General features: G+C 52.2%; 1 protein-coding gene across 6 annotated transcripts in view; it reads right to left on the bottom strand.

Annotated features, from left to right (window-relative positions):
- Positions 1–1,084: 1,084 nt before the first annotated feature.
- The window catches only part of Epas1 (endothelial PAS domain protein 1), an 82,896-nt gene continuing 70,204 nt past the window's right edge, over positions 1,085–13,776 (bottom strand). For 3 of the 6 annotated variants that reach the window (XM_063261583.1, XM_063261584.1, XM_063261582.1), the window contains exons 8-16: positions 10,691–10,838; positions 9,905–10,119; positions 8,735–8,925; positions 7,963–8,073; positions 6,519–7,024; positions 5,603–5,729; positions 5,312–5,426; positions 4,946–5,119; positions 1,085–3,446 (exon numbers count right to left, since the gene is read on the bottom strand). In XM_063261583.1, the coding sequence (XP_063117653.1) occupies positions 3,223–3,446; positions 4,946–5,119; positions 5,312–5,426; positions 5,603–5,729; positions 6,519–7,024; positions 7,963–8,073; positions 8,735–8,925; positions 9,905–10,119; positions 10,691–10,838 (1,811 nt within the window). In that variant the 3' untranslated portion in view covers positions 1,085–3,222. The remainder of the gene's footprint in view (positions 3,447–4,945; positions 5,120–5,311; positions 5,427–5,602; positions 5,730–6,518; positions 7,025–7,962; positions 8,074–8,734; positions 8,926–9,904; positions 10,120–10,690; positions 10,839–13,776) is intronic. The other 3 variants (XM_039111847.2, XM_039111846.2, NM_023090.2) reach the window with 2 other exon arrangements.

Consider the following 13,776-nt stretch of genomic DNA (forward strand, 5'->3'; position numbering starts at 1 on the left):
CTAGAAGCAAGAGACCCAGAATGCCTGGAGTTAAATTAAGACTGACCGGAGTGTCTTTCTACAAATCTTTTAGATTTGCTGTTTTGTGTGGTACGTGTGCTTTGCTCGTGTGTATGGGTGTGTACAATGTGCATACCTGGTGCTCATGGAGGCATCAGAGCCACTGCGCCTGGAATTAGAGAGTTGTGAGCCATCATGTGGGTGTTGGAAATGTAACCCAGGTCTTCTACGAGGGCAAGAACTCTTAGTCACTGAGCAAGCTCGGCAGCTCAGACAGGAATTTTCTATTTGAAAATGTAAATGGGCCCTAGCACAGGCTGTATCACATAGCTGGCTTTGGGGCATGAGAAGGACAGGACTAGGCTTGGGCTGTGTGACATCTGGAAGTCACTGTGGGTCCTGGTCTCACCTATGAAACCGTACGCACGGCATTGCTTAGGCTGATGGAGCTAACGAGGTAATTGTGAATCCAAGACATCAGGCACACAAGGGGACATTGGGACGGTTGATCATACACAGGGCTGAATGGAGATGTGCTGCCCTCCTCCTCCCCCTGGTTACCAGAAGAGTGGCTTTCACTGAAGCCACATGTGGAATAGGCACCCACTGGGTCCATGCCTAGAGCTGAGCTTCCGCTGTGTTCTGTCTCTGGCTGAAGACTTTCTTTTCTATCTACTACCTAGAAAGATCTTGACTCCACACTGATGCCCTGCCTGACCTTGGCCCAGGATGCTCTTCTCCTTGGAACCTCTGCTGGGCATACACGGAACTTTAGTGCCTCGTGTGGTTCTCTGAAGGGAGAGACCATGGCTTCTTACCTTCTCTCCCAGCATGCAGAGAAAGGGACTTAGCTAGACAAAGAGTAGCTATAGAAATATATAAGATAGCATATGATATGACTTCTGTGCTTAGGCAACTGTCAGGCACAAATGTCTTCCTTCCTTCACCAGACTTTCTGTGGGGTGGTCTCAATCCGGTCCAACTCAGTTTCCAAGTTCACTTCTGTGCGCTATTGAATAAGAACCTTATTTTCCCTTGTTGCAGCCCATGATAAATTCACGGGAAACAAGAGGCGCAAGCAGTATAGGATCAGAATACTTTAATAAGATATCAGTGTCAAAATACATTTCCTTATAAAGTTAAGTCCGTACAGTTATAATGTCGTCAGTAGGAATTGGACAATGCAGCAACGGTCATGAAGTTGTTACATGGACAGGAAAGATTACTATGAAACTCGGAATAGTTCTCAGAGTGTTTTAGTAAGACCGCAAAGGGAAACAAATGCCTTTAATGCTGAGGCAACAACACAGGAAATCAAATACCAGCGTTTGCACGTCAGTAACCCTTCAAGTTCCATCACCGTGTGCGTCAGGCCACACCGTGCGCCGATGTGCGACGCGAACAACACCATGCCTAGGTAATTTCAGGTAGATTGACTTTCAAAGTTAATTTTTGGTTTGAGCAGTAAGTCCCTTAGGCTCACTGCACTCTTGCCTGACGGGCTTCATGTGCACTGAAAAGTTTTATTGTACCCTAGTCAACAACAGCTTATGTTGATTGGTATCACAAACCCAAAAGGTGCTTCCCCTCCCCCTCAGTGAGTTACAAAGTGCTCTTGGAACACCATTTTCAGTGCTTTCTACCTGTTCATGTCACTTCACGTGACTGACCTCAGCTAGAGGCTGTCCCTGGAGGGCTGCCCGCCGCTCGCCAGCAGGGGGCGCTGCACCGTGGCTGTGCAGGGTCATTTGCCCTGCGAACTGTGATTTGTGGCAGGGCGTACGGCTGGTCAGACCTGCTACCCTCCACCTGGCACCCTCTCCCAGTTTAGCTCCAAGGACCGGGGTCGCTGCATTTGTGATTCCTCCTTGCCTTGTGAATTCCCGATAGAACCATTTCATGGTAGCCGAGGAAACACCCAAATGTGCCATGTGAGAGAGACTGGCAGTCACACAGCTCAGTGCACTTGAAGGGCTAGCAACACCGCCTGAGAAAAAGCGAAAGCGCTTCCTTCCCGCCCACGACGCGCCGACGTCAGAGCCCTCACGCAGCAACAGCACACACATACGTAAGAGACAGAGAACACGAGGAGAGAAGATAGCTTGCGATGTTCCTTAATGACTTCACTCCTGGGACTGTTTGTCACACCGATGGCATATCACAAAAGCAAAAGGTCACCAGAGAGAGAGAGAGAGAGAGAGAGAGAGAGAGAGAGAGAGAGAGAGAGAGATCTGTGATGGTTAGTACAGGCCCGTGGGAGTACTACACAGGATACAGTGTCCAGAACACTGAGAATAAAGTTAACAGCCGTAAAAAGATCTTAAAGAAGTGATTTTTGTGAGCAGGACTCCATTTCTAAGCTTTTAGATATTATAAAGTACCCATATATGATAAACACTAAACCCAGATATAAATTTTCCTTTTTCTTTAAAAAACAAAACAAAACTCAGTGTTGCTTTTGAGTAAAAACATGTATCCACTGGACCCCAGGGTGAGATGGGGGACAAATGGCTTAGGAACGCCACCACGTAAGCGCCACTGTGTAAGCGTCACCGAGTGGCTTCACAGGTAGCCCTAGAGCTGACCCTTCACATCGCTTACATAAGTTGTATGAAAACTGGAGCAAAGGTTGGCCTTAAAAACATTAAATTTTACAATATGTGTGGGACAGAGGGGGGTAGGAAGAGGGAGAACCCACGGCGGAGCTTAGAAAGAAAATCCTTTCTCTTTGGCAACAAGGACAAGAACACTTTAGTTGAACGAAGCCAAAGCCTCCCTAAGGAGAGACGACAGCCACCATGCGTGTTAGAATGGATGCTGAATGTGAGAGAGAAACCTTTGGGGAATATAAATTAGAAGTAATTCGAGGGAGGGAGGGGGAGATCTTATAAAATTTCAGAACACTTTCATCAACAGTAAAACATAGCAGGTAAAACAGCCATGTGTTTTTAAAACATGGAGAGTAAAGTGAGCATGTCAGATGAAGGCCACGGCTTGGTGGCCTGGCCAGTAGGCCAGGCCAGTACATCTCGTAAGAAGTGTGCTGGTGTTAGAGATACCTAATTGCAACACAGACAGAAGTGAAGCTGGCAGGACGAGATGGCTGGGCAGGGACATGCCCGGCCACGGGCCCTGGCTCAGGTGGCCTGGTCCAGAGCTCTGAGAAGGTCTCTCCCCTGCAGGAGTGTAGAACTTCCAGGCACTGGGACGTTCACCTCACAGTCATATCTGGTCAGTTCCGGCAGCAGGTAAGGCTCGAACGATGGCCCCAGCAGTCGACTTGCCACTCCTGAAAGGAGGAGAGAGGAGGGTGTTGTAAGGGACCAACCAGCACGGTACCGACTCCACTGTGGATGACCAGGGAGGAGGGCGTTCACACAAACAACTGTGTCTCCAGCTTCTGGCCACTTCAGGTGCAGCGGCCCTCTCACCCTGGGCTCCATTCCCTGTCAGAAGAGAACGCATCAGCATCACAGTGGTTCTGAGATCCAAGGATGACTGGATCAACAGCAGGGTTCTCTCAGTTTAGAGACAGAGCTCGGTCCTAGTGGCCTCTCCCTTCTGGAGTCCACCCTTCCCCCTGTTGCCTGCACTCCTACATAAATATGACTCGCCCCTTGTTAAGTCCACCCCTGCTTTCAAACTATGGGCAGAAGTGATCTAAGTTGAAATTAGTTTTGTTTCGGTTTCAGCAGCTGGGGAAGCCTGTCATTTGCTGACTACGGCTGACCAGATGTGTACACCAGGGAGAGTGATGTGTGGTTCTCTCTTTAAACTTTAAAGTTTCTCTTTAAGTCTTCTGACTCGCCAGCCCACCTGCTGGTAAACAGTAGGACTGGAATATCAAGCAGGGGTGGGGAGGTGGGGGGGACTGGGGGATGGGGATGGGGAGGTGGGGGGAGTGGGGGATGGGGGGTGGGGAGGTGGGGGGAGTGGGGGATGGGGGGTGGGGAGGTGGGGGGAGTGGGGGATGGGGGATGGGGAGGTGGGGGGAGTGGGGGATGGGGGATGGGGAGGTGGGGGGAGTGGGGAGTGGGGGGTGGGGAGGTGGGGGGTGGGGTGTGGGGGTGGGACTTTGCGGTTCCACGGACAGAATTCCAAGAACAGCACTATAAATTTCCCCCAACTCTACTACTCTAGACAAGGCTCTGGGATTTTCTTCCTCAAACCATAAATTGTCTATGAGGAGCAGAGGCATCTGTGGGAACACGTGTGTGCTTCAGTGGCAACAGCTGAGCCCTCTGTGTCACCAGGGTTCCCTCCCATCAGTGAATCCCCTGTGCTAGCTCTCAGAGAAAGCTGGTGTGTGTGTACACTTCAGACAACGAGGAGCTGAGGAAAAGGCATGGCCTCTTAGTCTTGTGGTGTCGAGAGCCTAGACCTGACCTGACAGACCACTGGAAGATTCCTTCTCGAGCCTTCCAGAACACCTTCCCAGAGCAGCAAGTTTGTCTTGATCTGAAGTCCCTCACAGCCCTTTGCCACACTAGTCATTTCCTTCTCCCAAGGCCTCCCCAGCCTGTGGTGGTGTTGGGGCTGTAGACATGCCCCAGGGGAGCCTGCTTGGCCAGGAGTAACTGTACTCTGCCCTATCTCTCTCTCTCCCTCTCCCTCCTGCCTCCCCCTCTCTCTCATGTCAGGTTCTCAGTGAGGGGCCTGTACCCTTCCAGGGATTCTTTGACTAAGTCATTGTCAGATGTGTCTTGGGCCTGGTACCACGCAGGCTCTGGGATAAAGAAGAGACTTGGTCCTGGCTGAAGCACCCTCATTCACTGGATGAAGAGCCCTAGGAACTGTAACCAGTTGCCTCAGACCTAAGCGGAGGCTCTGAAGGCCGGCAGTCCTTCATCCAAGTGCTGAGCTGCTTCGAGAGTGGCTGCCTCCCAGCTCCCTGGTCAGTCAGCGCATCAGACCCTGGGTATGGTGTGAGCTCCAAAGCACTCACCTGACCCCTTTTGAGCTCCTGGAGGACTGTAGTCCTGGAACGGGGAGGCATAGCACTGTGGTGGGAACCCACTCTTGGCGTTCTCTCCTGGACTCCTGGTAGATGGTGGCTGGGAAGGTGGCAGGTGTCTCAGTGGCTGGCCCAGGCCTCTCATGGATTTTTGGGTGAATTCATCTGGAGGATCCAAGCCAGAGAGTGAATCTGGGGCTGTTGTTAGGACAGACAGTAGCTCTCAGCCTGCTTTCTTTTTCATGTAAAGGTCTCAGAACCTGGAGCCTGCTCATGGCCTGGATATAATCTATTCTGACAAGGCTCAGGGAAGGGGTCCTCGACCCTCCATCAGACCCTTGGGCCAGGCCTGCTTACCAGGAGCCATGCTTGCACTGACGGTCTTGTCAGGCATCAAAGGACAGGTCCCGCCCATGAGGCTCTTCATTCGTTTCCACATCAAGTGTGAACTGCTGGTGCCTGGAGGGTCCCCCTGCAGATGTGACATGATGTTGGGGAAAGTGAGCCCCGCGTGTGGAGTGGAGTACCTCGCAGACCCAGCGGGCACAGGCAGTGCTCAGCACCAGAGCGGCCTGCATCTCTGCCCTAGCCTCATCTCGTGCCCTCAGGCTTCGATGCCCGGGTGTTCATTCACAAGGCATGGCTTACCCCACTTGTGTCTTGGAAGGCTGGCTCCTCGTAGTCCAGCTGGCGCTTTAGCTTCAGCTTGTTGGACAGGGCTATCATGGCCGGGCTCATCATGTATGGGCCTCGAGCCCCAAAGTCCTTTGCAGACCTGCCAAGGCCAAGAGAGGAGAGGGGGTGTGAGGAGTCTAGAGCCTCCCGCTGCCTGCTGTCTTCCCAGGATCCAATATTTCTGACTACGACAGGTCGACAAGTCATGGGCCCAGAGGGCAGAGTGCCAAAGGGTTGAGCAGCCGCAGTCCGGCTTTTCCTTCTGTAAGATGCTCAAGAGTTCAGTCACCTGTACCTTTCTCCACACTCCTGGACACCCTGGTCCTGCCCAGCTAGATGACAGCAGTCTCTACAAGGATCTATGCCTCCCATGCAGAGGCCCCTCTGGGGTGCTCTACAAAGGGTACGTGCTACAGACAAGACACACCAGCTTCCGGGATTGTCCCTTACTGGGAAGACAGGAGATGCAGGTGCCTGTGCACATCCCCAGAGGCTCTGGGCAGGAGCCTGGCCAGGTAGAAAGCACAGGACTATGGGTAGAACACGATAATATCTATCTGTGCCCAAAGATGAGCCCCAGGTAAGAAAGCCCCACTCTCTTCTGTTGGTGCTGGCAGGTCTGCGAAGGACTTTGGGGCTCGAGGCCCGTACATGACCCAAAGGTAGACAGCCATCAGGTTGGGGGCACTAAGACAGCCCTTTCTCCTTTCTTCTGGGGTCTGGTTCTTACATATCAGAGGAAGGCTAGGACAAGTGCCGGCTGCCTACACAATGAGGGGATATGGTCGGGCAGGAAGCCTATGTGGGACTCTGAAGCTTCCACTAACGAGTGTGTGCATGTACCCTCCCTGCCCCGTATGTCCCCGCCAGCCAGACATCTGTCACTGACCTCATCTTGAACATGGAGACATGAGGCGGGGTGCTGGGAGGCTCCAACTGCGAGGTCCCCAGTGGCAGAGGCCCCAGGGGTTCAGCGCTCTGATTGCCCACAGACCACTTCGTAGGGCCAAAATGTAATGGTGGATCTGGGGGCCACTGAGTGTTAGATCTGCCCCCCATAGAGGAGAGAGGGGTGCTGGCCTGGCCACAGCATGGGGGCAGGGACCCTTTGCTCCCAGCATCAAAGAAGATGGTAGACATGGGCCAGTGCTCGGACTCCGTCTTCCGGCTTTCCAACTGCTGCGGGTACTTGTCAAGGAAGAAGGTGCCTTGGCTGGCCCCCGGGGTGAGCGGCTGGAAGATGCTTGACATGGTACTGAAACAGTGCTGGGGGTTGGGCTGGGGGCTCTCCGGCACGAGTGGCTCCTCCGGGCAGATGGGGCTGAGCTGGAAGTCCTCGCCATCCATAGGGATGTAGGGTGCCAGGGTCTCCAAGTCCAGTTCATTGAAGTCCGTCTGAGGAAACAGAGCAAAGCTGGATAGTGGCTGGCCCAGCCACGTCCTGCCCAAGCCTTTTCAAACTGTCAGTCCCCCATCTAAACACCTCTGCTGGAGATGCTCAGATGTGCCATGGAGGGCACAAGAATTTCTGTTGGGATATAACCTTTTCCTTGTGTTTCTCCCTTCATCCTGTACAGTGCTTTCTCTTTCCCTCAGCCAGGCAGGCTCCCTGCCTCTGTCGCAACGGGCTCCCCTTCATCCTACTCTTGCCACACTCCTAGGACAGGGAGCAGCTAATCTTCATCTCCCTCACAGGCCCTGTGAAGGGACTGCCGTTCTCACCAGCAGATACTCAGAGACCCCCTTGGTTACAACAGGACGCTTCTAAGCGAAGACACACACTGCAGCTGCGGTCAGCAAACGACCCCTCGCTGCGGATAGACCTTTGTACCCAACACTGGTACCAAAGCCAGTCTGCCTGCTTGCCCTAAGAAGTGTCACAGGCACTGTCACAGGAAAACAGACATGCACAGAAACAGTGAGTGGCTTTGCAGGATAGGATAAGGCAATGCGCTGAGAAACAATGTGGAAGCTAGGGTGGAGAACCCAGTCTGAGGCTAACGGAGGTCTGAGGATTGCCCCTGGAGGTCTGAGGATTGCCCCTGGAGAGCTGCTCGTCCACCCACTTCCACCGCTTACACTGCGGGCGAGAACACGACTGAAACGTTTGGAGTAGCCTCCTCCTAAGTTTACTGTGGCTGAGGTTTGGCAGGAGTGTGACAACAGTTGTCCAAGTAAGGAGGAGATGTGGTGGACAGTTCAACGGAAGCTCAGGGCTGAACAGTGAAACGGTAGGAGGAGGGGTGCTCACAAGCCGCCTGCCCCCCCAAGCTTTGCACAGCGCCCCGGGGGTCTCTGCAGAGGAACCCTCATCGCCCTCCCGCAGGGCCCACCTGAGTACTGCACTGGTCCTTCGCCTCGGTGTCCATGGCGAAGAGCTTCTCGATTACTTCGATCTTCAAGTGATTCTCCAGAGATGAGTAGTAATCCTCAGGGCTGCTGGGCTGGAAACCAGGAGGGAGCGGAAGTCCAGTGAGAACAGACAAGCACGTTTCTCTACTCACTCTGCCTCACTCCACCCAGCCTCTATGAAGGGACGACTGTTTATGAGCTGTGCAATGTAGGCCAGTCCACCAACCTCTCTGAAGCTTAGTCTCTCCCCATGAGATGCTTGGATCACTTCCTGGAACAATAGTTCTTAACAACCCTGATGCTGCATCCGCTGCGGCCCCTCAGTTACTCGTGTTGTGGTGACCCCAACCATAAAAGTATTTTCCTCACTACTCATAACTGTAAGTTTGCTGTTATGGATTATAATGTAAATATCTGTGTTTTCTGATGATCTAGGTGGTGCCCAGGGGTTGTGTAACACAGGTTGAGAACCACTGTCCTAGGTGTCTTGAGGCCAACAGGGCTCTGTGGCCGAAGCTTCTGTCTGCAGGGATCAGCCTAGGTTCTTGCTCTGATCGGGCGTCACGACATGGATGGGGTGGAGGGCAGATGCTAAGAGTGTCTAGTGTCTGTCAGGAGTGTCTGAGACATCTTTCGGAGCACTGTAACAACCGGAGGGAGACAGTGCTTCTCAGGGTGTCTGTCTAGTCATCTGGCAGCGGAGCATGAGGGGCCCACCCGCCCTGCGTGTTCTCCTGGGGGTGGAGGGCTCACCGTGGAGCAGCTGCTGCTGCTTGTGGCGCTGGGTGTGGCATTCCCTGGGGAACCTGCCTGGGGCACGGTGAAGGCTGGCAGGCTCCTGGACTCACTCTGGGCACTGTGGCTCCTCAGCTCTGTGGCCCACGGCTGGCCTGGGGGAAGGATGGCCTTGCCATAGGTCGAGGATTCATCAAAGTTCTGGCTTCCTGCAGAGCATTCCAGAACAGAGAGGAGGAAGTTACCAGGGGAGAATGGGGCCGTTTGCCTTAGTATCACCACGGAGTCGGGGGTTACAAGGTTATCTCATGCAAGAGGGCTCAGTGCCCTTTATGATTCTCTGAGGTGTCAATTTTCCTGTGGCCTCTCAAATGCACATGTCAAAGCTGGGGTCGCACGTGTGCAAAGGGGAGCAGTCACAGTTGGGCTGGAGAGAGTGCACAAGGGAAGAGGCCTTTCCCTGTCTAGTTCAAGGGGTTGGAGCAGAGCTCAGAACTCTGCCTGAACCACAAGGCCTTCTCTTCCAGGAAGGGGGCAGACATTCTAATGCCACTGAGGGCTTCATCCCGGCCCTCAGTCTTCTCTCCCTGCTGTTTCTGGCATTATTCTGACATTATTCACCTAAGTTAGAGGGTGCTCTTTGAGATACCTGACTTGACTCAGACTCTCACAGCCAGAGAGAATGGACTTCCCAAGAGGGACCGTGTCCTCGTGTACCTCTTTACCCGTCATGAGGGACCGTGTCCTCGTGTACCTCTTTACCCGTCATGAGGGACCATGTCCTCGTGTACCTCTTTACCCGTCATGAGGGACCGTGTCCTCGTGTACCTCTTTACCCGTCATGAGGGACCGTGTCCTCGTGTACCTCTTTACCCGTCATGAGGGACCGTGTCCTCGTGTACCTCTTTACCCGTCATGAGGGACCGTGTCCTCGTGTACCTCTTTATCTGTCATGAGGGACCGTGTCCTCGTGTACCTCTTTACCCGTCATGAGGGCTTATAACCCAGTGGCCACGACCCTATGCTTCTTTCGTGCCTAGCAGAGCCATGAAAAGTGCTCAGCCCATGGGTAAAGACCGAATGCATCTGTGGTTTAGGAAAGCCATGGCCAGGGAGGCTTGTCATAACAAGAACTGCCCCCCAGTCTAAGAGGGTTCCAGGATTCAACCAGGGCTAGGAAGTACCCACCGAAGTCCAGAGAAATAATAGCATCCCCTGGGGTGGGGGCCAGCTGGGCCAGGTCCTCTGGCTCCTCCTTCAGTTTGGTGAACAGGTAGTTGCTCTTCTCGGATAGGGCCACGTCGTCACTGCTGTCAAAGATGCTGTTCATGGCCATCAGGTGTGGCTTGAACAAGGATTCAGTCTGGTCCATGGAGAACACCACGTCATTCTTCTCTATCTCACTGATGGGAGGAGAGAGCTGTTCAGGGCATCTGCGTCTTTTAACAAGAGTCTTGGCTCACCCCCAGGCATGTCAGAAGCCTGACAGCTAAGCCTCTCCGAGGAGAGACAGGCAGAGACACTGCTGCTGTTTTGGACAGACTCTCACACTCAAATTCTGTGAGCCAGAGAAGCAGGGAAACTGCGAGTCACCTCAGCCTGTGGTCGAGCTGTAGGTACACAAGAGTCCTGGGTTCCTATGTCAGTTTCTTTCGTAGAATCAATGGCAGCCTCTCACAGTCTTTCCAGTGGTGGGGGAAGGGGAGCTTAAGATCCACCTCTCCCCACAAAAGCTCACTCAGGAGAGCCTTGTCTCCCATTCACACGGCATCGAGTATTACTGTATGCAATCTTCTCCCACTTGGCACAAGTCAGAGACATGATACCACAGCTGACAAACGGAAAGGAAGCTCTAGAACTCTGTCCCTAAGATCTCCATGGAAAGCCTCCCAGTTAGAAGGGTTCGCACCACGGGCAGCATGTGGAGGTCCTGCCCAGGGTCCTGAGAGGCGGGCTGCACCCTGCCAGACTCACCTCAGGACATAGTTGACACACATGATACACTGGGGCTGCAGGTTGCGGGGGTTGTAGACGACGGTCCCCTGGGTCTCCAACCACACATATCCTCCATGTTTGGCCAGCATCCGGTACTGGCCAGACACCACTTGCCCCTTGGTGCACACTAGGGAAGAAAGGAGCCAGAGGTAAGAGAGGTGGGGGAGCAGAGCCACTCTGCAGCACCCACTCTGATCCCATAGGAAGCGTCCCCTGTCGGATGCACAGAGCTGCCAGATAGGCAGGAGGCCAGGAAGAGAGAACCAGGGTGGGGGGATGGGAGAGTGGGGGATCATTTCAGCCAACTCTTCATTTCAAAAACAGGAATAGGAGATAAGGTTTGAAGAAAAGCAGATACTGCCTGCCCCGTGCAGGAGTGACTCCCAGTCAGTTCAGTTGAAAGCAACCAGGGTGCAGCACCCTACTGCGTTCACCGCCTGCAGGTGGTAGACAGCATCTGGAAGGTGGACCAAAGGGCCGTTGGACATAACAGAGCTAGATGAGTGCTCTCCCAGGGAGCTCCAGCCCCAGCCCTTATGTTCTTATTTCGATGCAAGGTCTCAGTCGTCAGGCTGTCCTCGAACTCACTCTGAAGCCTAGGCAGGCCTTAAGCAATTCTGCCTTAGCCTCCTGAATAACAGGGACTCAACTCAAGAGTTGTGCCACAAGAACCCAGCTGAGGTTTGTTTTTTAAAGCTTGTGTCCCTTGAACTTTCAGTGTCATCTGTTAGGTCTGCTACCATTGGGGCCAGAGACGGTACGAGAGAACTACCGAACTATTCAGCTGGGGTAAGGAAAGGCCTTGTACTGTTAACTCGGGGCCAGTAGCCTCCTCCGCCTCCTTCTCAGCCACTGGAAGGTCTTTAAACTTGCCGACTGCCCAGCGAGACTGCCAGCTTGGAGTTTCTTTGCTCTTCTAGGTTGTTCTAAGTAGTCCACTCGCAGTCTAAAAACACCAAGGAGGGGTGGCGTCCACACACTAGTTTGTCCTCTTTTCCATTTCCGAACACATTTTTCATTTTTGTTAAAAGAGCTCTTAAGAATCAGCTCTGCTGACTTTAGAAATGTCTGCTAGCTTCTTAAACTGTCCACTGACTTTCAACCCTTGGGAATTCATTGTTCAGAGCTGCAGCCCAGAAATGCCCAGGTCACAGAGAACCAGGGAGAGGGATCATGGGAGGAGCAAGAAGTCTTGCTGGCTTGGGGACTTGGGGAAAGAACAATCCTGGTGTGGTTTCCTCTTCTGCAAAACACAGTATTGAGAATAATGGTAAGGTCCATCACTGTCATCACTAACTGTCCAGGATGCCACCGCTGTTTGCCTGCCTCATCCGCTACACAAACACTGTTTAGAAACCTCCTCTTCCACAAGCTATCGACGCCCAGTGCTTAGATGCTGTGCCAGTTATGTTACTAGGAATTGTTTAGGGCAGTGTCTCCCGGGGTTCTATGACGAACAGCTCCTGGTAGACAGTCTCCTTAGGTCTTCTAGTTGGCTTGTGGGCCACCTCCCTATTCATCAGTCCTGCAGAGTAGAGGGACAGCCTTGTTCAAAGTCATGCCAATCAATCCTTCTGCCTTGACACATCTTACCTGCTCGAAAATCCCAACAGGCAGCAGCAAGGGTGGGATGGAGAATTACCTGTGTGCAGTGCCTTGCTTGACAAGCAAGGTGTGGATTATCACTAGTACGTGAAACTCCTGTTTCTCCCCTGAGGTAACTGTAGCCCTCAAGGTGTCCTTTGGCTGAATATACTGCCTTCCTGCATGGTCTCAGACTTGAGGGTCTGGATTAGATTCTCATTTGCGTGTTTATTTGCCTCTCCAAAACAAGCTTTATTGGATTTTAATTTACCTTCCATGGAAAGGTAAGCATTTTATGTATACAATGCAATGAGCTTTGACAAATGTAAACGCCTGAGTAGCCATCACCACAGCGAAGACACTGAACACTTCATTGACCCAGCCCCAAGGCACATGTTAAACTCCTCCGAGTTCTGACTTCTGATTCCAGATGATCACTGGTCTTTCCCCATCACCATCTCCTGTCCTTTCTAGACTTCTGGGAGATTACTCGTGTGTCTGGCTTTATTACACTTAATCAGCGTGTTCCTGAGGTTGTGGGTGTTTCTGTGATTCATGAGAGGGAAGTGTCCCCTTCAATGGCTACACCACGGCCGGTTTACTCTTTCACCAGGATGTCTGAGCGCTCAGTCATTGTGAATAAAACTGCAAGAGGCGTCTGTGTCCAAACCTTTGTGTGAACATGGTTTTCTTTTTCATGGGGGTGCAACGAGATGTGAAAATTCTAGATGATACACTGAAGACTGTGTTTTTATTATCAAACTTAGCCAAGTTATTTTCCCAATTGTGTTACCTTCTTCTAATCTTCTAAATGGACTCCTGTGCAGGAAGGAGGAGAGACAGGGCCTTAACTCAGGAAACTCAGGCTAGGAAGGCTGGGGTTGCTTCACATTGCACAGGACAGTGACAGGGTTTAGATAATCAGTGTCTTCATTCCAGGGGCAATGGGTCCTCCCTCTCTGACTACATCATGTTGAGCCATGAGAAGAAAACCCAGATAGGGCCACTTTGTTAACCATCACAGGCTCCTTGGCCAGACAAGGAACCTTGGTCTTCTATGCTGTCCCTTTCTGGGTGACATGGAGGCCACCTGGCTGCAGTGGAACAATTCTTGCATGACTTCAATCCTGGGATTAATTCGTTTAGACAGTTCTTAGTGCAAACTACATTCGATGTTCTTACTCTTTCTCATGAAGAGGTTTACTGAGCAGAGGTTTTTAACTGCATTTTTAGTAATTGCAAGCGAGGGCCTGATCTATCAGTAACCTCTAACTCACACCAGTGTTCCATTCAGCTCATTAATGTCAGCCTTGGTGAGGGGCCTGCCACTTGGTAGAGAGATAGGCCTTTTATGGCCTTTAATCTTGTTTCCCTAAGAGCACAACAAAGAGGAACCAGCCCAGCCCCTCCCCTTTGAGAGTAACAGTGTATAAATTATTAGTCCATTTGGAAATGATGACTTTCAATTATCTAAATCTGGT

The sequence above is a fragment of the Rattus norvegicus genome, chromosome 6, assembly GCF_036323735.1.
Source record: "Rattus norvegicus strain BN/NHsdMcwi chromosome 6, GRCr8, whole genome shotgun sequence".
NCBI lineage: Eukaryota > Metazoa > Chordata > Mammalia > Rodentia > Muridae > Rattus > Rattus norvegicus.